Source organism: Gossypium hirsutum, chromosome D11 (assembly GCF_007990345.1).
Source record: "Gossypium hirsutum isolate 1008001.06 chromosome D11, Gossypium_hirsutum_v2.1, whole genome shotgun sequence".
Taxonomy (NCBI): domain Eukaryota; kingdom Viridiplantae; phylum Streptophyta; class Magnoliopsida; order Malvales; family Malvaceae; genus Gossypium; species Gossypium hirsutum.
The window spans coordinates 16264587-16291252 of record NC_053447.1 but is presented as its reverse complement, the minus strand read 5'-3'; the positions used below and the strand labels follow the sequence as shown (position 1 = coordinate 16291252).

The following is a 26666-nucleotide window of genomic DNA, read 5'->3' as shown; positions in this document are numbered from 1 at the left end:
CCAATTAAGCACTAAGATAAAGCAAAACACTTGAGCTAAATAAATACAATGAAAGCTCACAAGTTTTTACAAGAAAAGGTACGAAAGAATTAAGCTCTAGGTTGTTTTGATTGATCTTTAAGCTTTGCACATGTTTCTTGTTGTTTCTAAACCTTTGAAAGATGGTATTTATACCCTCTAATGGATTTCCAATTGTTGTGGCTGTTCTAAAAGTGAATGTATCCATTAGGGATAAAATACTAGGTCATTAACTTCACCTGCAGCAACAAGTATCTATACTTACTAAAAGCGTATCGATATTTTCTGTAATTAATGCTGGTTTCAGTTACCGTTGGACCAGGAATATCGATACCTTAGGAAATCTATCGATACTTTAAGAGGGGTTTGAAAATGGCAGAATGTCAATTTGGTATCGATTATTAGAGGGGTATCGATATCTTGTAAAATACCGATACTTAGACAAAAAGTATTGATACTTTTTGTCCTGGAGCAGTTCTGACTTGTTTGAAAATGGTTAAAACATATTTGAAAATATTTAACTCAATTGAAACTTTTTCAACTTGATTTTATTAAATTTCTAAACTTTACTTTTTATTCAGAAACACTTTAATTTGTTATATCAAAACATATAATCCAATAAGGCTTAGTTTAATAGATATGAACCTACATCAAATAAAAGTCAAAATCTAAACTACGTGGTTGGTTAAATATAAAAAAATTTACAAAATTTAAGTAGCAATTTAACTAATTTTTAAGTTTTACTGTTGGATTCATTCGACAGTGTCATCAATTCACTAATGGAGGATTTTCCTATTCTCTCGGTATTGATCCATCTTCCATTGTGCCATTCCTCCTGTACTCATTTTTCTCTTTCCTTAAACATGTTTATTCTTTTTGTATGCATAAAAGGAAGCGTGTCCCTTGACCCAGGGACGTTACAAATAAATAATTTTTTACATTGCTCCTCTAACTTCCTCATATCTTCCTCGCTCGATTGATGACCACATTTAAACGTTTCTGTCTCACCATTGACTTTCATAGTTAATTTGTTTTTCTCTAAATCAATGATGGACCTAGAAGTAGCCAGGAAGGGTCTTCCTAATAAGACTGGTATCTCACGATCTTCGTCAAAATCAAGTACCACAAAATCTGCGGGCATAATAAAAATTTGCACTTTGACAAACGCGCCTTTCAGTACCCCTTTTGGACGTACCAAAGACCTGTCAACCAACTGTAATGTTATTTGAGTAGTTTTTAGATCCCTAACTTGAGTTTTTGAAAAATAGATAGAGGCATTAAGTTAATACTAGCTCCTAGATAGCATAGAGCTCTATTAAAATGAATGATCCCTATCTCTATAGGAATAGTAAAACTTCTAGTGTCTTTCAATTTTTGAGGTACTTGTCCTAAAATAGTCACGCTACAGGAAGCATTTAAAGTAACTTGTTCTCCTACCTTTAAAATATAAGCATATTTAAAACCTTTTAAATTAACTCAATTAAAAGTAGTTTAAAATTTAATGCTTTAAAAAAGTTTAGAAAACTTACAAATTCAACCTAATCCCGGTTTTGTTTTTCTTCTAGTTTTGAAGGGAATGGGGTTTTTGCACCTATAGACTCTTTAGAAGTTAGTTCATTCTGTGTCTCCACTGCCGATGTGGTTACCTCCTTTGGTTCTAGCTCATCTTCTGCTTTTAGGAATACTTCTTGAGGATCATCATTCTTCTCCGCAATTATCTCCGGAGTAGTGGTTTCTAGGCTACTCAGTACTTTGCCGATCGGAGCGCAATTGCTTTCACATGCTCATTACCTTTTCTCTGTGGATTATCTTCCGTGTTGCTGGGAATCCCTGTGCAAATTTTTATTTTGATGTCACACATCATGCTCATCAATTAGCTCATTTGATCCTCGAGTTTAGTCAATGTTCTTGTTGAATTGGTGCACTCAGACTACATCTGTTTGACATCAGTTCTCATTGACTGCATTTCTCCCTCAATTCTGTCCAGTCATTAACCACATATAGTATGGTCACTTGGTTTGGTCCTATCCTGAGGCTTCTGCAAATAAGGAGGTTGGTAATTAGTATCTTTAACTTGATTTGAATTGTTACCTCCTCCTTGGTTTCCTCCCCATCTCAAGTTTGGGTGATCCTTCCAACTAGGATTGTATGTATTCAAATAAGGGTTTCCACCCCTATTCCCAAAATAGTTTATATCATCGATAGGATTATTAATATAATGTAAAAGTGGCTTATCTCCTCCATGCATAGAGGGAATAAAAGCAGATTCAATACGGTTAAGTCTATCCACTATTTGCTGATACTTATCATCCTCCTAGATAACTTTGACCATAGTAGGTTTTTGGCCACATATAAGCATTTAATTGGCCAATGACAGGAGTTTAATGCAATGTTCTCACTGATCTCGTATGCATCCTCTTATGTTCTGTTCATAAGGGCTCTTCCTGCTACTCATTTTAATCCAAATTATGTATTTGTATCCAACCCATTATAAAAAAACCTACAGTTGCATCCACTCAAAAAATTCATGGTACGAGCATTTTTGAATCAAAATTTTGAAACGTTCCCATGCCTCATAAAAACTTTCTCCCTCTATCTTTCTAGAAAAATCTCTCCTTTAGTTGGACTACTTTGCTAATCAGGAAAAACTTCTATAAGAACTTTCAAGCGAGTTCATCCCAAGCCGTGTTAGACCTAGGTGTCTGCGAGTTTGACCAAGAAAAAACATTATCAATCAAGGAGAAGGGGAAAAACCGAAGACGAATAGCATCATTAGTGACCCTGTTATATTTAAAAGTATCACAAAGTTGAAGAAACTATTTTAAGTGTAGATTAAGGTCTTCTGTTGTAGTGCCCCTAAATTGTAGATTGTAACGCCCCGAAATTAGGGTTAGAATTAATCAAGTTAGTTGGTTGGTTCAGTGGTTCGGTGGGACTGTTAAGTTGGTTTTCGCATTTTAGGACCAGAATGAGTCTACTGGTTCAATGGCTAGCTCTTTGGGGTAGCTTACCTTTGGTCTTGGGTTCAAGTCCTCGTGTTTTCAATGTGGGAAATATTTTTGTTTTTTGTTTCAATTCTAAAAATTCTGATAGGTTAAATTTTTATTAAAAATCTTTCTAATTTATTTTTTATTTTATTTTCAAAATTTTAGAAAAATCAGAAAATTCCCAAAATTCTTCACACGTTCTTTTATTTCCTCTCATGTTAGTTTTCAAATTTTTCCCAATTGGAGATTTTGCCTTTTGACTTCAAAGTCCCTCTGTTCCAACACTTTCCTTTTTTCTTCTCCTTTGTTCTTTAAGTTTTTTTCTTTCTTTTGATTTCAACAATGTTGTCAAATTCCATTTTAAGGAGGTTCGTCTCTTTGCACATCTAAATTCAATTCGAATTCATATAGGAGGAATGATCTGTATGACCTTGTAATCAAGTTTTAGTTTGGTTCAACGGTGGGAATCGATCATTCGTTGGTGCGTTTAAACTCGTAATAAGGTGTGACTTCCTAAACATTTGTATTTTGGAGTGATTTTTTTGTGAATTTTCATAACTGCGCATAAGGTTTTGAAGTGGTTTTAAGCCACACGAGCAAGCACACAGGCGGTTCACACAGTCATGTGCCGTTTGGAAATTAGGCAAGTTTTGTGACACACGGTTTGGGGTGGATCACATAGGCTCATCACACAACCGTGTGACCCATTTTAGGAAAATTAGTCAATCACACATGGGCGTGTATGCCAACCACACGGATGTGTCTTTCCTTCTCCTTTAATGTTTTAATTTGGTCACATGGGTTAATAAGTTACACGGTCTGGCCACATGGCTGTGTACCTCAGTCACATGGGAATGTGTCTCAGCCACACGGCCATGTATCTCACTTACACGAGCAATTTTTATTCTTAGTCCATAAACAGACTTGTTTTAGTTCCTGTGTAATCCGATGCTCTTCTAAGCCTCTGTAAATGTGTTTGGGACTCCGATACAGCTTGGATTTATGTCTGTATGTGTACTTTTAAGATTAAATTTAGTTGTCTGTATAAGTGTTGATATGATGTGATGAATGAATTTGAGTTTATTGATGTTATCGTTACTTACTAATTGAATACAAGTTTAAATGATTCTGAATCTGTTCAATTGAATATGCGTACTCCTACTTCTGTATGTCCACTACCATATTATATGCATTTTTTGCATTTGCATAAAAATCTAGGATTTTGGTTGTGAAGAGAAAGTAGTCTGTTTTGAGAAGTCAAACTACAAATTCTTCTAATAGCGGTACGTCCGCTATAAATATATATGTTAGCTCAGCTGTATATTCCTTTTATTTGAGTGGTTTAAATCCACTACCGTGGTGTATAGGGTGGACGACTTTACCATAGCCTTTCCTGGTGTGTAGGGTGGCTGGAGTGGTGTTTGGTTGGGTGGGTGGGATTTTGATACGTCCCATTCAATACACATTTGCGTATATGTTGGAATAATATAATTGTGTTCTGTTTGTTAATGAAAAAAATTCATATATTGGATTACCGATGTAACACCCTTAACTCGTATCTGTCGTTGGAATAAGATTACGAGGCATTACCGATAAACGCATTTTAACACAATCATGAAATTCATCTCATAATCAATTGTCATAAATAAACTGTTAAATTAAATAGCAATCATTCATTCAAATATAAAAGTCAATTCATCTCATATGAAACACATAAATAATAAAATCATTCAAAGTTTTACTACTTATAATACATATATGAACCATGCTTCATCAATTCAATCACATCAGTATTAGTGGTCTATTCCAAATATTCGAACTAAGTTGTTATACAACAAGCCAATTTACACATGTTTCATATTTGCAAGATTTAAACCATATAGCTATCAAATATATGACATTTGATTTTATAAATTACAACTAGGTATGTATCATTTCATATACCAAACGCATACACATCATAATAAGTTGTATATGACCATTTTATATCTAAGCCACGACTAACCATATCCTTAACTAAATATCCAACATATCGTTTAGTAACTTCTGCACGTGTGCCTATTATACACAAAACGAGCCATATTACACTACTTAAAATTTATATACATATACGACATTAGTAACTTACATTATGGTCAAGTATACTTTTAATACCATTTATGTATATATCCTCATGTGCATAAACACTGTTTCAATTTAAACTGATTTCTATCACCAATAGTAAAACATATCATGTCTAAACATTGCTCCTTCAATCATCCAAAGAGCCATATAAAACCGAACCTATATGACCAAACATTCAAGCATAATATATGTGTATACTTGTCACTACAAACCGAATCAAAATATCCAAACCAAAATTGATCTTATCACAGACATATACATTTTTTAGCTAACATGACATATCCATATATATATATATGTATTCCATTTACCTATCTTTAGTCGAACATGAATGTGCATCATTTACTAAATCTAACCCTATTTATAAGTCAATTATACATCAATCTATAAGTCTATAATTAGCCGAACCAAATAATATATTGCATATTTATCATATTGAATTACATATCATGGCCGAATATACCACCATATATATACACAACACATTTCGTACCAAGCATGAAATCATCAACTTAATAATTAAATACCAAACAACAAGCAACCATGTTATAAGCATAAGTATTTATTTAACTCATCACTAGCCGAATACATAAGCACATCTTTTACAACTTTCACACCGATTCAAATTACAAATCATACATTCAAATAATAAGCCAATAACAAACCACAACCAAAACTCATCTATCAATCATATATCAAGCTTACCAAAGTGAACTAATCATAAGTAATATATATAATTACTTCATTCCGAAATCAAATTTCCTAACCAAATTTTCATACGACACTAATGACCTCGTGAATATTAAATAATTAATATTTATGGCCTGACACATCGAGGTTGTGGCCTCAAACCCACCATTTTTGATTACACTAAAAACTGATTAATTAGTAAATCCTTATTTATTTAAGATTTAATTGAAATTTACCACAAATTAGATAATTCCACATCATTTCTATTATTAGGCCATTTAAGAAGGGTCCAATTATACAATTGGTCCTTCAATTATATTAAATTCCAACTAAACAAACATTATTTCAATTTAACCTTAAACTAATTAGGACTTAATTAATAACTAATTCAAAAGTTAGCGGATTTAATCATGTCACCACCACTTGGACTTTTTCACCATGGTCTAATCACCTTTTTGGTCCCTTTAGTATTTTAAATTTATAGCAATTAACCTTTACCTCTTTTACAATTTAATCCTTTTACCTCAATTAAGCAAACAATCATCAAAATTACCAGACCAAACTTAAATTCACCTATAATACGACTCTGTAAATACTTAATAAAAATATTTACAGCCGTAAATTACAAAAACGAGGCCCCGATACCTCATTTTCCAAAACCACTTGACTTTTGAATCGAATCACTTATACTAACTTTTAATTCGATAATTGAATTCATCAATTCAAAATTCAATATAAAAATTATTATTAACTCATATAATTTAAATACTAATTATACGAACTTACTCGTTAGATTTTATGGTCCCAAAACCACTATTTCTAACACTACTAAAAAATGGGTTGTTACAATAACCTATCTTCTTAAGCAAGAGCCATGAATATGCCGACTTCATGGTGTAACACCTGAAACTGTTATGGAACAAAATATATCTGTCACTCCGATCATTTGGAATGATAGGAAGCTCACATATCTGATACCCCATAATCTCACCATAAAGCTCACAAACACGGTCCCTATCCCAAACAAGCTGATTCAGAATCCATAAATCACGCACAAACCTCTCACAAATATAATCATCAGGCACACATAAAGAATTTCCATCAAGGTTTTCAAAGCCTCACCTATCCACCCCAATTCTAACTTTTTTCCTGTCACCCACTTTCAATAGCTTTAGCCGCAGATGTGATACTCATCCAAGAAAATAAACGCTTATAAACTCTTTTAGGGTGGACACATCACCATCCAAAAAGTACTTAGAACTGAGGACTCAGAAACATAAAGTATCACGATTGTTAATAAAGTGCCATACTTCTCTTTCCAAAAGTGCAATATTGAAGAGTCTAATATCTCTAAAACTAAGGCCACCCATTCCTTTCGGCATGCACATCCTATCCCACACTAATATTGCCCATCCACGCTCCTTATTTTCGCTAGCCCACCAAAAGCTTCTCATTCTCGAAATCATTTCATCGGTAGTGCCCCTAGGAATAAAAAAGACTCATTTTAATTGGCATAATTAGTGTATCTTGTGGCATATGCATATTGTTATATTATTTGAATATTTGCATGAGTTGTATAAGAATTAGTTGGTATTTGCAATTGAAATAAATTGTATGCAATTGGTTTGGAATTTGTATTATATTGATTTGAATAATGGAAATTTCACTAAGATCTATCGCTCAACGTATGGTTTTGTTTTCAATGCGCAAGTTAGATTCATATCAAGGTCTCGAGCATCAATTTCAGCATCTAGACAAAGATTCCATACTCAACAACGTTTTTATAGTTTCTTTTGTTGGTTATACAGCATGTACCTAGGTTGAGTCGAATTAGTATTTTGAATTGGACATATGTTATATATATGTATATATATGAAATGGTGAATGTCTTAACTTATGGATAGTTATATTTTGTGCCATATTAATAGTATAATTGGTAATGTGTTTATAAGCATAGGTATGTAAATGTCAATTAGTTCAATAAAGGACTTGAATGAAATTGTTGAAAAGTATGAATGTATGTGTCTAAAAATGATACTATAGATTTAATGGAATTCATTAGGTACTTAGATTTGGTTGAAACCATATTTGCAATTAAATTTAAAATTTTTTTAGGTGTTTGCAAACAAGTACCAAAAATTGACCATTTGAAGTCAAGTATGTCATGTTGCAATGTCGAATGTCTGTTGTTGCGACGAGACCAGGTTGCCATGCCACTGTGCGATGTCAGGCTTTGATGCTGCAATGAGACCTACTCAATAAGTTGTGTCGTAACAAGGAACCCCTGACATTGCGACATGAAACCAATAATTTAAAATTCTTACAATTTGGTCCTATTTTGACCTTTAGTTAGTTTTAGAGCTTCCATAAGCTCGTATAAGACCCAAAAAATATTGTATATTATATTGTATGCATAATTGAGTTGAATTTGATCATTTAATTATATAAATTGGATTTAGTTGATTGGTCGTAGTTACTCCGACAACGAATGTGACACCTTGTAACTTAGATCCAAGGATCGGGTCGAGTATTGGGGTGTTACAAGTAAATCGACAAAGAAGATCAAGACTTTTAATTCCAAAGAGGTCTCAACTATGGGAGCAGCACAATGACTTGAGCTATAGATCGATAAATTGAAAGGTAAGGGTGACTTCAAGGTAATTCACTTGGATGATTAACACTTCATGTTTGGCTTGAATTTCCTTGACAGATTAATGCTCTACTGATACCTTTTTCTGATTGTATATGCATCATGGATACTCGACAGCAACAATACATTATGCTGATGAGTCGAGACATGAGGGGTGGAACCAAGGTATTGCCAACAACCCAAGTAGCTAGTGATGTTCCGTGTGGTGGGAATATTGACTTGGTAGATCGGAGTGCTATGAAAACCCCCTTGGAAATGCTAGAGGTGTAGAAAATCGATATGAAACCCGTTGAGTTATCAGTGGGGCTACCACCTAAGAGAGAGGTGGGTTGTGCATCAAAATTTGTGGGAAAAATGGTGACTTAAATTTGGCAGTCAAAAAAAGTAAATGCAACGAGTTAGGTATTGGAAAAAAACCCAGTTTGAAAATAGTTTTCTTGCACAGCAAAAAATTAAAATTTTAAAAATCGACCTGGTTTATGATATTTATAGAAATAAATCTTAACTAAATTCATACATGTGTTTTTGGGTAAGCGAATCCTTGATGTTTTTCGACTTTCAACCAAATGATCTTCTTCCTTATTCTGGTACCATGAACTGCTTTGAGTGTGGGCTTGAACCAATTGAATCAAAACACGAAACTAGAAAAAAATTTCCTTTTGTGGTGAAAATATAAATTCTCTCTTCTTTAATTGAAATTGATAAAATTGTTATTCTTAAAAATGTGTTTATAAGTTGAGAATAAATTCTCTCTATTTTTCGGCAGAGTAACAATCTCTCAAAAGTTTTGTTAATAGCTCTACTGGTGTCATATATTTATAGAAAGAGAAGGTAGAACCCTTGTAGAGTTGTAGAGATTTATTTTAAATATAAAAACAACATCATACTTAGAGTAGGAGAGGGGTGAACAAATCACCCTTGTATTTCTACCCCCTTCGTGTTATGTAAGTGGTTTTGGGGCTCTCTCACGTCGGGTCCAATTACGAGTACTTAGAGTAGGAGAGGGGTGAACAAATCACCCTTGTATTTTTGACCTAGTATTCTGTAATATGATCTAACCCGATTCATTTGTTCTATTTCGCAAAATAAAATTTAAAATCTACATATTAAATCATTTTCATACCCAAATTTTACCCTAATAAAATTTTGACGATTTTACTGAACCCTCTGGTAAAATTTTAACGATTTTACCCTAGTAAAATTTCGAGAAAATTCATTCAATATGTTACAACTCAACATGTTCACTCTGACCGAATGGTTTATTTTCATTTTCGGGCTTCAAAACAATCCAAAAACATAAATTCATTCTTCCATCATTTTTTTAAGTAATCCTATATAAGATTGCAAATTTTCACTCCCTTTTCGACTTCCATTTTTGGAAACCTACATTTATTTCCAAATGATTCTATTTCTCCATTTCGGAGAAAATCATAACCATTCCTAAATATTTCTCATTTTTTTTCTATTCATTCTGTTCAATTTTATTCAAACACAAAATTCATTTATGGTTTCAACGAGCAAACGAAGAGATCGATTGGACATATGTAGTTGAGGCTTAAATGATTTATATTTAAGTTTAGGCTTTTTGCCTATTAAGTATAAAATCATTTAGTCACGAATTCATTCAACTATAGTATCATGAATGAGCTCTCCCCAATGGCATACCATTATGAAAACAACTACTCAGTGCTCATCAAATGACCTTATCATAAGTGTGTTACCCTTATGGGATGTCCTTAATCTTTTTGGGATAATATTAGTTCTCCTAATATGATCTTATTTTATCTCATGATAAACATCACATCATCCTTCATGAAAAGTCAATCACTATTAAATAGTGATCAAGTCATCCATCACAAAGACGGATGACCTATGACCACGTTTACTTTTCATCAACCATGTAATGTCAATGAGAGGATATCATTTACCCCATGTTTTGGGCTCTGAATTCCATTGTTGTGAATAACGCTAAATACTACAGAAGTCGTACACCCAACGCACCAACTTTCGGTTCCTTATCTATTTGAACTCAAACTTTTACTTACATCAAAGTGTACAAGTCACACATACATAGTCCATCATCTACTCAGGATTTAAGTATGTCACACTATGAACATCACAAGTGAATAAATCCATAAACAAATTTAGGATCTCTGCTTAGGTCCTGTCTGATGTACTGTTAGTCCAATTAGTCACATCTATGTCTTTATCTTTTGGGAGTCATCCGCTTCAATGCCCAAGACAAGACATCTCCCCAATTAGAATTGATAGATGATATATTAGTCTTTCAATCGGTTTGCTCATTTTCGATTAGACTAAGTGCATGTTTAGGTTCATCTACAAATACAAGCTATCTTTTTGTACTACCATCTGACCATGTAATACTGCTTAGTATTAGTTAAACATTTAAACAACCAATGAGAAACATTTTCTTTTATTTTTCTTTGTGTGCAAAAACCATGTAAGGACAATAATACAAAGTATATTAATCATAATCAATGAATTTGTTTTATTAACCAAACTGTTCGAAAAATTTACAACTTATATTGACGAAAATACTACACTTAGGACACTAGATCCAACACATGGTAAATCTCAAACACTTATCTAGTGTTTTAAATTATGATTTAGCGTTGACTTGGCAAAGACAGAGGGGCCCTTTCAGAGTTCTAAAGCGGGTAAGCCAAGGGGCTTACAAATAAGAGTTACCGATAATACTCAAGGTTAACTCGGTGTTCTATGTGGGTGTGCCAAAGCCTTTTTGTGAGGATCAAGGGGATCCTGATCGAGGCAAGTCATAGTGGAGGCAAGTAGGAGTGGTGAGCTCTTACGATCGAGGTGTACAAGAGAGAAATATAGTTCGAGTTAAGCGATAGTGGAGAAAAAAGTTGGGGCAAATGTTTCGAGGTGAAAAACTACTCAACAAAGAGACTAGTTAGGAATTAGTGAAGGTATTGAGGCAGTTCCGAGATGAGTTAAACTAGTGTAATTCTGAGGACAAGATGAGTGCATCACGAGAATGGATGGGGGAGAAATTCACGGGTTGCAAATCAAAGCCCATGAAGAATGCATACAAACTGTCCCATGGAGGTTAACTGATTAAATGGGGCTTATTTGACCGTGGAACACATGGAGATGCTCATCTACTTGAAGCATTGGTGGTCGAGTGAAACACTCTAGTAAAGCTAGAGTTACCAAGGCAATTATTGTAAATCTTAAAGGATAAAGATGAATAGAGTTTAAATCACATAGGACTCTATTTTGTAGATAGGCACTAATCTCAGCCGTTGATGTAATTCAATATGTACTGGTAGATCTAGGGGAGCTCAACTATAAATAGAGACCTTCCCCCTCATCTGTAATCATTCTATTGTACTTCAATTTTCTTTCTTGAGTTAAAGAATATATTTGAGAGCATGTACTCAAACACCTTGTATGCATTACTTTCTTGTGGCTTTTCAGTTCTTTTGTTGCTCATTTGCTTTAATTACTTCCGTTATAATTCGATGAGAATTTTCGTGAGATTTCTCATCTTTCAAGAGTAAGGTTGACTTACACGGATTTGAAACAAAAAAAATCGCCTAAAGTCACACAGTTTGTCAGACTAAAGTTCTATCCCTATGATACTAGAAGGTACTCTTAATCACTCTATTATGCAATAGAGGTACACCCAAATCCATACTCAAGTCATTAACTTTCTCAAACCCAAGTTATCAACAATTGAAACAAAAATGGTTGGATCAATATTCGTTGAGAAGAAAACTATAATTTTATAATTTTTTGCACATTAACACCTCTATATATTCACATACTCTACTTGCGTAACATTTGCCTAATAGAACAACACCAAATCATCAATATAAAATAAACGACCCACCCCTCAACAACCTAAAGGGTTTCCACCACCCTTAATAATAGTGCCATCAATCAAATGGCCCGGTCTCTACATCCCATCCACAAAACAAATATGGTGATAGAAGTCACCTTTAATTTAATTATCTTCCCTCCGATGTAACATGCGACTGTGAAAATAGCATATTACGATCCCATGATACAACCAAATTTTTTATTTCCTCCAACAACTTTTCTTGGTCGAGAATCGTTTCCACTTCCACACGTATTTCATTATCAAGCGCAGCTAGATTACGGGTGGGTATTTATATTTATTGAAAGCAATGTGAACCTATCGTAGAACTGGAAATCTTTTTACATCACTTAACCTACTTAACGCGTCTCACCCAATATCAGAGCTGGGGAAAGATAACTTTTTTATTTTAATTTTGTAGATAAGATTACAATCATTGCCTATCCAACATAAATTAATTGATTATCTTTATTTTCGATTATGGCATTTTCTAAATCACATCAACTATACGTCTATGATTATATTATCAAAACTGTTACATGGCAAATGATTTTTCTTAAATTCTCTTATGAGATCGATTTTTTTTTATTTTTTTAATTCTTAACTTATGCAAAATAATATAATAAATTTACATTCTTTTTACAAAATAATGTTAGAAAAATTGTAATTTTTTTAAAACTTTGAGTTATATTCTCGATTGGTAAATGTGGAGAGTTGAACCTTAAAATTATGGTTTTATATTCTACTCCATGAGACCTTTACAATGGTATATCATATATTCAAAATGGTTGAGTGATGAATGAGAAATTGATGCTCAAAGTAAGCTACTTGTGAATATTTATTAAGGAAAAGAAATGCTTAGATCCCACATTGGTGAAATACCAAGTGTGAGATGTGTATATATATAAGAACCCACTTAAAAAGTTATTAAATAATTAAGCTTGAAACCTTGCCTCGCACGTAAAGAGTGTGTAGATCCAAACTCATCGAGGTTGGGGCATATGATGTGGATGACACGAAATATCCAAATCGGTCGAGCCCAAGCTAGGCCTGTGGATATTTAGCCCAACACGAAATTTATTTTTCTCAGCAAATATACAAAATTTGTTTTAAAAGGACATATATCTTGATTTTATTTGATTCCAATCAATTTGATTTTATTTTATTCAAATTGATTTAAAGGCTCTTTTAATGCAGATTTTGTATCTTTAGACACAACCACAACAAATTTATTTCACTCTCAAAATTCTTCTCTTTTTCCTCTCCATATTTTCCAACGTTTTAGTGATAAAAGAAGGCAACGTTTGTTCGTTGATCACTGCAGAGGTGTTATTGCTTCGACTATCTTGTTGTTGTATCCTAGGAGACAGTCAACCAATGTTTCTCCAAGTACCATAGGAGCGGTCAAATCTGTCTTAAGAAAACGGTATAAAACAGGCATCAACATTTAGTAAAACTCAATTCTTTTATTCTATTTCTGGTTTTTACAATCTTATTTATTTAATTGATTTTTTATCTAATATTTTAAATATAAATATTTATTTTATTTTATTTTTATATATAAATATTTTTTATTTATATTTGTTCCCTAACGTGTTTTGTCCAACAAATAATAAATACATTTTTTAATTAAATAAATCTAAAAAATCACACATGATGATATTTGGACACTATTGGTATGCAAAGGATTGTTGGTAGGTGCGTATATCTCGCATTAGTTAAATATAGGCTATTGATAGGGTTTATATAGCCTTACTTTTTACTTTAATTGAGAAATTGAACTATAGGCCTAACACACGCACGCCGTCATCGGTCTGTGTCCATGGTAACACGTGTCTTTACTTCTAGAATGTAACACCCCTAACCCTTATCCGTCGTCAGAATAGGGTTACGAAGCATTACCTAACTTTATGAATTAAATATGAACATTTCACAATATTTAATATACATATTAAGAATCATTCACAAAACACTCATATTGTCCCTTGCATGAGTCCTCGAGGGCCAATATACACCTTAGACGTGAATCGGAACTCAACTGGATACTCAAGAAAAATTTTCCCAAAATCTCAAAAACTTTCTTAGGAGCAGAGGACACACGCCCGTGTGGCTGGCCATGTGGGCATTCGATGTAAGGCACACGGCTGTGTCCCAGCCCATGTCCATACCCGTGTAACTCTCTGACTTGTGTCACACGGCTAACCATACGCCTGTGTTCTAGGCCGTGTGCAAAGTGCAAGGGTCACACGGCCAAGCCACACACTCGTGTGCTAGGCCGTGTGCAAAAACCTGGGTATTCTATTTTGAAATATTAAGATGCAAGGGACACATGGCCAGACCACATGCCTATGTACTAGGCCATGTGGACGAAAATAGGATATTTTAAGGCCATTGTTCTCGCCCATTCTTGATTTCAACCTACATATTTCAAATTTCATACTCATAGGCCAAAACAATGACTTCAAAACGACCAATTCATAGCTCTAATGTTGTCATATAAACACATATTCTAATATTAGAATTTACCATTTAATTTAATTCACTTATATGCCTATAAGTTAACCATCACCTAACTACTCCAAACACATGTACCAAACATAATTAAACCATACATAAATAAGTTGCTTGAGAACATAAACAAAAAGTGATTCTTAACATTTACACAAACTAATCCAATCCTAAACATGTCATATAAACCATAATATACGTTACAAAATCTACCGTAACAAGTTGGATAGTGTGGCTCAATGTGTTGATCCGACCTTCTATTCTCTCGAAAATCTACAAAGAACATTTAACAACATAAGTAAGCTTATTGAAGCGTAGTAAGTTCGTTGGCTTTAAACATAAATCTTAACGAACATTCAATATTAACTCATTTAAATAAAGCATTCAATATACATTTCTTGCCAATCACAACTTCAATTGATGAATTCACTTATTTCAAATCAATATCAATAATAACTGTAGGTCTTTAAACATTAATTCCATATGTCACTTACCAATCCTTGTCAAATCGGATAACATCTTATGAATATGAGTACATCGTATATGGAAGCTTGAAAGCTACACAAAAGCACATAAGTGCTAAACGGAAACCCGTAAGGGTTAAATGGAAGCTTATAAGAGCTAAATGAAAACCCAATAAGGGTTAAACTAAAGCTCAAAAGAGCTAAACAGAAACTTAGTAGGGTTAAACTGAAACTCATATGAGTTAACTGAAGCTCATGAGAGCTAAACGGAAAGTAAATAAGAAAGTTTGCAACAAATGTTGAACCTCATTTTACTTGGGTAATTTACCGTCAATTCCTCCTTTGCACTGAACGACTGTACTCAATCCCGCGTTCCGAATACTTCGAACATTCAATTCAATTTCATAACTTTAACAATAATTTTATTTTCAACAAACGATATGAATAAATATAAAATACTATTCATCAATTTAACATATAATATTAAAACTTAACCATACGAACTTACCTTACTTAATTTCTAGGATTTGTAGTAATTAAGGGACTATTCTGGTATTTTCTATTTTTCACGTTTGTCTACGGGCTCTTGATCTAAAATGCAAAATTATTCATTTATTAGCATATATTTCAGTTTAATTCACTTCACATTTAATACCCTTAAAATTTTGAAATTACATAATTACCCCAACTTTTACAAATTTTGCAATTTAGTCCCTCATCAATTAGCCTTTTAAATGAGCTAATTTTTCCCAATTTACAATTTATCTAAACATTATAAGCTATCATACAGACTTTGATCAATAGAATTTTAATATTAAACCTTAATATTTAATATTTTCACAATTTAGTCCAAAAATCAATTTCTATTGAAATTACTTGATAAAATCATCATATAAAAAATTAAAGGTCTAAATCCATGTTAATTCATCACAAACATCCAACACTCATCAATGGAAACTTTCAAAATTTCCATAAAATCAAAAGCTAATGACATAATTAGTTGGATCTAATTGTAAAAGTCTCAAAAACATAAAAATTACAAGAAATAAAAAAGAATTGAACTCACCTGGAGTAAAACTATGAAAAACCAGCTTTAGAAGCTCTCCTATGGCTATTTTTTGCTGAAGATTGATGAAGAAATGTCTAGAAAATCTTTTAATTGTTGTTTTATTTGTTTAATTTACAAAATTTCCAATTTTGCCTTGTTTCACCTAATTTCATGATTTTTCTATGCTTATGCAGCCCAAGCCATCCTATTTGGGATAATTTGCTCTTTTAGTCCTCCCTTATCCATCAGTTGAGTCATTTAATCATTATTTCTTTAATTAACAAGTTTTGCACCTTTTTCAATCTAATCCTTTTTAATTAATTAACTATCAAAACATTAAAATTTTCTAACGAAACTTTAATATTAACTCAATGAAACTCCGTAAATATTTATAAAAATATTTACGACTCGATTTAAGAAATTGAGGTCTCGATACCTCATTTTCGAAATCACTTAACTTAATATTTTCTTCTAAAACACAAATCACTATTTCAAAAGTTTTCCAAAAATTGCATTTAACTCATAAATACAAAATAATATATTTTTTGAACTCACTCGTCGGATTTAGTGGTCTCGAACCACTGTTTTTAACACCACTGAAAATTTGGGTTGTTACATAGAAAATAATTTCTTCGAAACAAATTTTTCCCTTCTTTTTATTCTTTTGCCCTTACATATTTACTATATTATCCTTTTGTTACTAGTATAAATAGAGGAATGTTTTTCTCAGTTTTTACACAGAAAGCAAACACAACAATCAAATAACTCTTTTCTCCTCCTCGCTTCTTTTTCCATTTCCTTTTAAAAATTATGTCGTTTTTTCCTAAATTACATTAGAGGAAATTCTGTCTATGAATTTGGGTTTTAAGTGGAACCGATTGTGACCCATCCAAACTTTCCTGTGAATTAATCCTAGTGCAATTTTCTTGAGAAGAACAATACTGGTTGTGTTCCACCTTCTTTATTCAGGTGTATGGATACTGAAGCACCATCTTAACCTTGAGGGACGACGTCCATTGCATGATTACACTGATCAAGGCGAATTTGTTTCTAAAGCGGTGGTTTTTCCACGGCACAATAAATCTTGATTTCTTATTTTTTTGGTTTATTTTTCCAAATCAGTGTTAATAAATTTGTTTTACAATAGTATATTTTCCAACAAAGAACAATGAATATTAAAACTTCAATTTTATCATTTCAACCAAAATCACATTTAATTTTTATATAAATTATTTATAAATCTATGTTATATTTAATAAAAATTTTACCCACAATGTGAATGTATCATAACCGAATATATATTTTAATACACAAATATCAATGATTTTATTCAATTAGAGGTTTTTATAAATTATAAATACAGAGAAAGTCATGTAAAATTCTTAAATACAAGTATAACATTTGTAAAAATTATTATATAAAATTGTTATACCATATACCATTTTCATTCAAATTAATTCATTTCATTTAATTATTTTTTAGAAAAATTATTTAGATGCATCTAAGTAATAATTGAATAATATAAAAAGAGTTTGAGTTTTTTAAAGAGTATTGATTATATAATCCTTTCTCTTATATCTAATAATTTCTTTTCTGGTAGATCCTTCTCTTATAATTTTATTCAAACCAATAACACTGTAATAATTAAATCATACTGTAAATTTAATAATTAATGACTTGCGTGACTTAATTTTTCATTTGCATTCAAATCTTGAATTTAAACATGTAAGTATCTTTTAAGATTTTCAAAAATAGATTAGTAATTGGATTGGTTTTTATTTTAATTAATTCATTCAATTTAATTAAATAAATTTTTAAAAATGTATAAAATTTAAAAATTAAAATAAAAAAATCAGCTTGTTTCAAATAATTCACGAATAAATTGATCTAACATTTTTCTTCGAACCGATATCTAACTGATTTTTGGTCTAAACAGTACGATAGACTGTCAGCACCATTTAAACAACATTGCATATCTCCTACCACACATGCAAACCTCACCCCTTTACTCTTTCAAACCTGAAGATTAGGAAGCTTATATTTTCTTTTCAACCTTCTTCAAAAGCTTCTAGAGAAATTAAGAAGAATTGTATATATGGTTGTGAGTTTTGACCTTGTCCTGGCTAGGGATGCCAAGATGATTGGAGGAATGAGGGATTGGTTGCGTCGGTCTCTGCCACTGCATTCAAAACTAAAGTCACTGATCCAAATGCAAATCTCGATGAAAATTCACCTATTCATATCAACTATCACAAAATCCCTCTAAATCAATGAAATAATACGTGAAGACGAACTGAGAGGAAGAGAAAAAAACACATACAAAACATAAATGGTTGTTTAGGCGAATTCATCATTAATACGTTGTATGTAGTTTGAGATATCTATACCTAGCATTGTTGTTTGAATCCACCGGCTAGTGTGCATCAATTGAATTAAGATTTAGTTGAGGTAATGATATGATAAAAGCTATAAAATTAATTGATTCGTGAATTGATACAAATTAGTTAAATCGAATTTAAAATAGATTGAATTAATTTTTACAATTTTTTATTTTTTAAAAAATTAATACTTTATTTACTTTGAACCGTCCGAGCTAATTGAATCAATTGGATTAAGAATCGATGTTTTGGCGATTCAACCATAATCCAATTCCAAAAACATTGTTTATATAAAACTATCCCCATTAGAGGAGGTAGTGACACAGTCTCTTTTTAGTCATTACAAGGTAATGGTTTATTTATAATTTTGGTGCCTTTTTTATGTTTAAATCTGAGATTTAGTCCCTACACTTTATTTGACTTATGTATATTCTCTTACTTTTATAATGTCATTACTTAATCTAAATAGTTTTAGTTATTATAAGAAAATGGTTGACTTTCATTTTTGGTGTCTCTACTATGTTCAAATTTGAGATTTAGTTCCTACACTTTAATTTGGTATAACTTGATTCCATTACTTTTATAATCCCATTAATTAGTTCAAATAGTTAATATCGATAACTATTTCAACTAGAATGTTAATGTGATTTTTTTTCTTAAAACACCATTCTAACACACACAAAATATATATATTTCAACATGATGAGTTTGAATTAGTGTTTTTAAGAAAAAATCCTTGTAAGCATTCTAATTGAAATCGTCAAATGTGTTACTTATTTGTACTAACCAATGATATTATAAAGGGATAACGTAACTTTTGTCCCCTAAACTTGACAAGTAGGTCCACATTGGCCCCTGAATTTTTTTTATCCACTTTGACCCATGAACTTGAAAATCAGTATCCATTAAGCCCATTCCATTAATGACCGTGAAAAAAAGGGGATAATGTAACTTTTGGCCCTTAAGCTTGACAAGTAGGTCCAAATTTGCCCCTGAACTTGACAACTAGGTTCACTTTGGTACCTATACTTTTTTTTTCCATTTTGAACTTAACAACTAGGTCCATTTTAATCCTTAAACTTGAAAATTCTAAAAGTTTGATAATGTGGCACTCTGAGTTTAAAAAGTAAAAATCTCTTAGATGATGATATGGTACAATCTCAAAGTGTCATATTCAGTGTTTTAATAACCAAACTCATGGTTGAACAAGTTAGAACACCAATTCTCGATTCAACTAGTTCAACCAGTTCGATTGTTGAACCAACAATAATTACATAAATAGTTAAAATTCATAAAAAAAATCTTATATATATAACAGGTTTTACTTGTATTTTTAGATTTTTATGAATTTTTAATTATTTATTTATTGTTGGTCTGGTGGTCAAACCGATCAAACTGGTTAAATCGAGAACTAGTGGTCTAACCTATTCAACCATTGATTTGGTTATTAAAACACTAAATATGACACTTTAAGATTGCACCACATCATCATCTAAACAATTTGTATTTTTAAGTGATGATGCAGCACAATCTTAGAGTGTCATATTATCAAACTTTTAGAATTTTCAAGTTCAAGGATCAAAATGAACCTAGTTGTCAAGTTCAAAATGGACCAAAAAAATTACAAGTACCAAAGTGAACCTAATTGTCAAGTTTAGGGGCTAATGTGGACCTACTTGCTAAGTTAAGGGCCAAAAGTTACATTATCCCTTTTTTTTTCAAAGTCATTAACAAAATTGGCTTAAATAAATAACGATTTTCAAGTTGAAGGGTCAAAGTGAATAAAAAAAAGTTTAGAAGTCAATGTAGACCTACTTCTCAAGTGTAGGGGCCAAAAGCTACATTATCCCTATTATAAAAGTAAAGAGACCAAAACCATAACTTGGCATAAAACAATTTATACCTAAGACGGTAATGCTAGACAATATATGTTTTTATTTACATTATCCCTATTATCTATCTATAATCAATAATATATATATAAAAGTACGAGTTTGAAAAAACTATTGAACTAATAAATTCCCTTTATTTTTCATCATATTACTAAATTCGCATTTTAAAATTAAAAAATGTTGAAACAAAATAGAAGATGTGATAATTAATCATTTAAAAATAATTATAATTTAATAGAAGCTATGATAATTATTATACATTACAAAATATTATAATTTAATTTACAATTATTAGTTAAAAATATTTGTTAATTTTAAAATAGAGTTACCACTTAAATATAACTCTAAGCATAAAATATAGGAAAAAAAGTTGTGATGATTATGATTTAAATTACAATTATTAGTTAAAAATTTTGGTATAAAAAAAGTTGTGTTAATTTTGCAAAATAGAGTTATTACTTTAATAGAATTCTAAACATTTTAATTATCACCTAATTTTTAATAATGTTATTTTGCATTAATTATCTAAAGTAAAAATATATTAATTTCGAAAATTTTATTCTAATATTTGAATTTAAGAAAGGGATGTTGTATATGAATCACTCACATATTCTTCTGAATTATATGTATCCGCAGGATTAATTTGGAAAACCAATAAGGATATGCAAGAACAAACAATTTTTATTGGAAACATTCGTTTAATGAATTCCCTCGGAACTTCTATAGTAAATGGAATATACAGAATTGTGATCAATCAAATATTGCAAAGCTTCGGTATCTATTATCGATTAGAATTGGATCATAACAGAATTTCGGTCTATACTGGTACCATAATATCAGATTGGGGAGGGAGGTTAGAATTAGAGATTGATAGAAAAGCAAGGATATGGGCTCGTGTAAGTAGGAAACATAAAATATCTATTCTAGTTCTATCATCAGCTATGGGTTCGAATCTAAGAGAAATTCTAGACAATGTTTGCTACCCTGAGATTTTCTTATCTTTCCTGCTCGATAAGGAAAAGAAAATTTGAGTCAAAAGAAAATGTCATTTTGGAGTTTTATCAGCAATTTTCTTGTATAGGCGGGGATTCGGTATAAGTTAATATATATTGTAATTATATTCAAAAATTTAAATAAAAATATTATTTTACATTAATTAATGTAATTAAAAATATAATATTTAAAAATTAATTAAATATTAAATACATAAAATCAATTATTAAATATATAACATTCGATTTATTTTTTTAAGGATGTATATATATATATTACATATTCAAATATTAGATTTATTGTTTGAGGTGAATTTATTGTGCGAATCAGATTATATGAATTATCCAAAATCGTTTTGATTTTAATTCAATATATTTTATATTTGAATCCATTGCTGAAATTCGAATTACCCATAACAATAAAATATATATATTCAAATTGACTATCATTTTATATATAAAGTTATTGTTTAAATTTAAATTTCCATTTTTTTCAAAAATAATTTGATAAATCCATATATTTTCAAGAATTTAAGTAATGAAATATTTTAAATTTAGTTGTATAAATTTAGCAAATTGGAGAGTTGTTATGATAATATTACCAAATGTAACATTTATTTTTATTTTTTTATCTATATATAAAAATTGTTTTAATAACAATAAAAAGTGAATGAATGAATGAATCATTTAATATTGATAATGATTTAAAAATTAATTTAGTAAAATTGGAAATATATTTATAACTTAAATAATAAAAATAATATATATGTATAAATTCCCGGGCAAAGCGAAAACCTCCATATGGAGGATTGAAGATAACATTAAAAAATGTGGAAGACTCCAAAGTTATTTTCCTCCTGCTTTTTACAATATGTTAAATGAGTCTCCATCCACCAACTAATGTGCAGCAAACCACGGGGTGTTTTTTTTTTTATTTTAATTTTTCTGGTTAATTATTGAGCTTATTTAAAAAAATAAAAATAAAAGTTGGCGTCAATAATTAATATCAATTAAAACAAAAAAAAAATGAATTGCTTTATGGTCAATCACTTTCTCAATTAAATATTCCCATGAACTAAAAGGAAAAGCAAATTAAATACATTGACAAGGAATACAAAGTCATCCATTTACATTGAACCTTTGTTTTCTTTTTCCTAACTGTGGGCTAATACCACATGGTGCCATGAAAGTGACAACAAGTATATTTATGATTAAATGATGTCTAAAGTTGACCCGTGCAATAATTTTTAATTTCTTAAATATATATTGTACATATACACATTGAACAAGTGAGACAAATCTTAATTGCCATGGCTACTATTTCATTATTAGAGTTCAATAGTCCATTTCGTTTTCATAACCAAATTCATGTACTGGTCATCATTTTGGATTGATTTTGTCTTGTTTTGTTTCTTTCTGGGTATATCCATGCATATTGTAATGCAACTATGCATAATTGCAGATGCCAGTTGCTGATAAATTGAATGAAAAGGAAGAAAGAGAAACACTATGAGTGGAACTAAGGGTGATGGGTCTCCATCAAGGGATGTAAATACAGGGAATTGATTCTTACTCCTTAGATAGACTCCAATTTTGGGTCCCATAAATAAAAGAGTCCTTGTCTAATTAACCATGCATTATCATTAGTGTCACTTTTTTAGAATTTAGGAATATTTTCTGCAAACAAATCTTGTGGTATGTATTTTCATACATGTATATCTATATATCCTGCAAATGCAAATATCTATGACAAACTATTGAGGGGTTGAATCTTAGAAACTCTTCAATGGTATTGTTATGATTCTAATGATATATATATATGATAACATTAGGCAATAACTGGGACAACTCAACACCAATTGAATAAAAGATCTTCTTGGGCTGAACTTATTGTCTCTAAAAGCATATATTTGGTACCTCTCTTTGTTTTTTGTTTTTTTCCTTTTCTATGAATGAATTCGTACGTACTTAGTTGATCTCGAAAGGGAACCTTAAGGACAATTTCATTGCCTTTACCAGCCATTTTTAAAATAACAATAATAAAAGATGATGAAGAAGAAGAAGAAGAAGAAGAAGAATTTTTGAATGGAAAGCTTTTTATACAATGCAGGCAACCTTGTCGGCATGTTGGCCTTAACCAGACCCCACAAATATAGAAAAAAACTGGCCCCTTCAAAAAGGAACCCAATAAAACCCTTTGGTGATAAACACTAGCACTAACGCCACCACCACTACCTTAGCCATTATAAAAAATCTCTAATTTACAAAAAAAAAAAAAAGGTGGTCTTCCATTTAAATTCCTAGCTCCTACCCCAAATTCAAGAATCTAAAAAATTCCTTAAATTGACCGAAGCTCATATTACCATTCCCAGAAACATCGAAACAAGGCAAAAAGAAAAATGTGGCGTATGCTGGTGGTTTTGCGACGAAATCTGCGGAACATGAAGAGAAGTCCTCGAGTAGCGGATGAAAGCATGTATGGAGGAGGGAATAACAATAATGATGTTAATGGAGGTGGTGACACGTCTCGTGGTATTTCTGGGATTGGCAGCGTTGTTAGAGCTCCTTTCTCTTTGGTTTCTTGCTTCTCTCAGCCACATGTTAATGGACATGGGGCTGATGGAGTTTGGGTGTCCACTGACTTTGCTCAAATATCAGAGATGAATCATTTTATGGTCAGAGATAGTATGCGCTATGCAATCTTGATGTAATCAAACCAAAAAAACTAGACAAGGATGTAATGTAAGTACTAAATCATAGATTTGTTTTCTTTGGTTTATTGGGCTATTAATTATTGCTTTCATTAATTTACTCTGCTTCCCATTTTCTCTTTTTTTTTTTTCTTTAAGAAAGAGTAAGGTTTTGTTTCCTGAAATTACAAACAAAAAAAAAGATGTCCAAAAAAAATATCTTTAAATACTTGTTTTTATGGTGGAATAGTAAAATCTCCCAGAAGCTTAAGGGAAAAAAAAGTTTGAATGGAGTGATGAAGGGTGATTTGTGGTTTTCAATTTCTTCATACGGCTATCCACTGCCCGGTATCATTGCAACGAGTAAATAATTAGTGATACAACTAGAAAATGTTAAAAGGATGTATAAATTCTACTGAAAATTTTCAAATTGTTTGTTTTTTTTTTGTATCAAATTGTCTATATTATTATTGTTGAAGAAGTCAAGTAGAAATTTGTAAAGTATTATTCATTAGAGCCAACAAACTTCTCAACCAGTACATATTGTCCTTGATGAAGGATCTTGTCTATTAACTCTTTTGATAGCTTGATTATCTAAAATGGCATTTTTGAAATGGTGGTAGAAGCAACTCAAGTGCCTAATAAGCCAAGCCATGTTGGACTCAAACCCTTGTCCTGTAGCTTATAAGATATTAATATGTGAACTTGTTGTTTCTACATGGACTTGAGTCTTAATAGAGTCAAGAGATAAAAACTCCCACCATATAAAATTGATTAAGAAAAATTGAAAAACGAAAATTGATCTAGTGTTTGGACGATTTATAAAATACAAGTTAAAAAGTTACAAATACTCAAACTGTATCTAGTACTGTTTTTATTTTAACTTATAATTAAATTTAATTGTTTATGGTATAAAAATATTTTTAATATTTAAAATAATAAAAATAACTTAAAAGTTATATATAAAAATATGTATTTATAAAATACTACATAAAATTTATATTAATTATATTTTTTTGTACTTTTTAAATTGAAATTTTATCAAATAATATTCAAAAGATATAAAATAAAGCTTATTTTATTGAAATAAATTTAAAAATAAAAAATATGAAAAAAAAGGATAAATAATTCAGAAAATACTTAAAAAAACTCAATCAAACTGATGGCAACTGAATCAAGATAATATTAACCCGACGAGAGGTTAACTAACTCTCCCAAATAATAATTTGTTGGCTTCTACTAATGGTTTCAGTCTCACCTCGATAATTTCAACACTTCTAATTTCTTGTGAAAGAGAATAGAGTATTTAATTTTTATTTTAAAGTACATGAAAAACAAGAATTTACTTCAATCCTTTTATTTAAAATTTCTTAAAAGGAAAACAAACAGGTTCAAACTCAGATGAAGATGATAATAATATTGATATTAACCAAATTAATACTAATTAAAATTAACAGTCACTCCAAATTCATTATAAAAAGTAGTAGAATTAGTTTTCTTTTTAAAGAATGGTAAAAAAGAAAAAAGAAAAGAAAGAAAATCCACCGATGAAGAATTGGAGCTACTCCAATTCCATATTCTTTATAATGAAAAAGCAGCAATCACAATACTTGCATCAAGGGCTTAAAAGTCTATATATGTTTTGTATTTAGAATTAATTTTATAATCATTTAACATATTTTATTTTTTAAATATACGTCAACTACAATTAGAATTTCAAGTATGATTAAATCAAAATTAAAGTTTCAAATATACATTTGAACTACAATTAGAGTTTCACGTGTACAATTTCACCAAATTAAAGTTCATGTATACAATTGCACATTAAATCAAAATTCATATATAATTTTAATATTTATCCTATAGTAATACGATGGTTTTTCAATTTTTACTATTTTTATATAAAATGTTTGAATTAAACAACTAAAAATAAAATAATTAATGATTGACTCCTAAAGAAAATTTGGATTAGTATTTGGTATAATTTTTTTTATTTTATAAGTAGCCTCCTTTTAAATATTCATTTTTTAAAATATTTTATTATATTCTTATAGGACTCTTATCAACCTCCAATCTTATTTACGAAGTCTAAAAACTACACTTAGTACCAAATACTATTTCATAAAATTTATTGATAAATTCTTTACAACTTTACTTATAACTCGATTTTTTTAATAAGCTTTATATAAATATATTTTTAATAATAATTTTTTCCTTTAAAATTTAGTGTGTGTCTTGTCATTAGCAAAAATTAAAGCTGGGATGCTCCAGCCTAACGTGAATTTTAATCGAATCAGTTCTATAGAGTACACATTTGATTCTTTCTCATACACCAATTATCTCTTACCACGTCCTTGATT

At 30.7% G+C, this 26666-nt stretch overlaps 1 protein-coding gene and 1 pseudogene across 1 annotated transcript; both read left to right on the top strand.

Annotated features, from left to right (window-relative positions):
• The first annotated feature begins 2540 nt into the window (after positions 1–2540).
• LOC121223948 (uncharacterized) lies at positions 2541–2641 on the top strand (annotated as a pseudogene).
• Positions 2642–23526: 20885 nt separating this feature from the next.
• LOC107912613 (uncharacterized) lies at positions 23527–24423 on the top strand. Its single transcript, XM_016840880.2, has one exon. The coding sequence runs from the start codon at positions 24016–24018 to the stop codon at positions 24325–24327; it is 312 nt and encodes a 103-aa protein (XP_016696369.1). The 5' UTR covers positions 23527–24015; the 3' UTR covers positions 24328–24423.
• The last annotated feature ends 2243 nt before the right edge of the window (positions 24424–26666 follow it).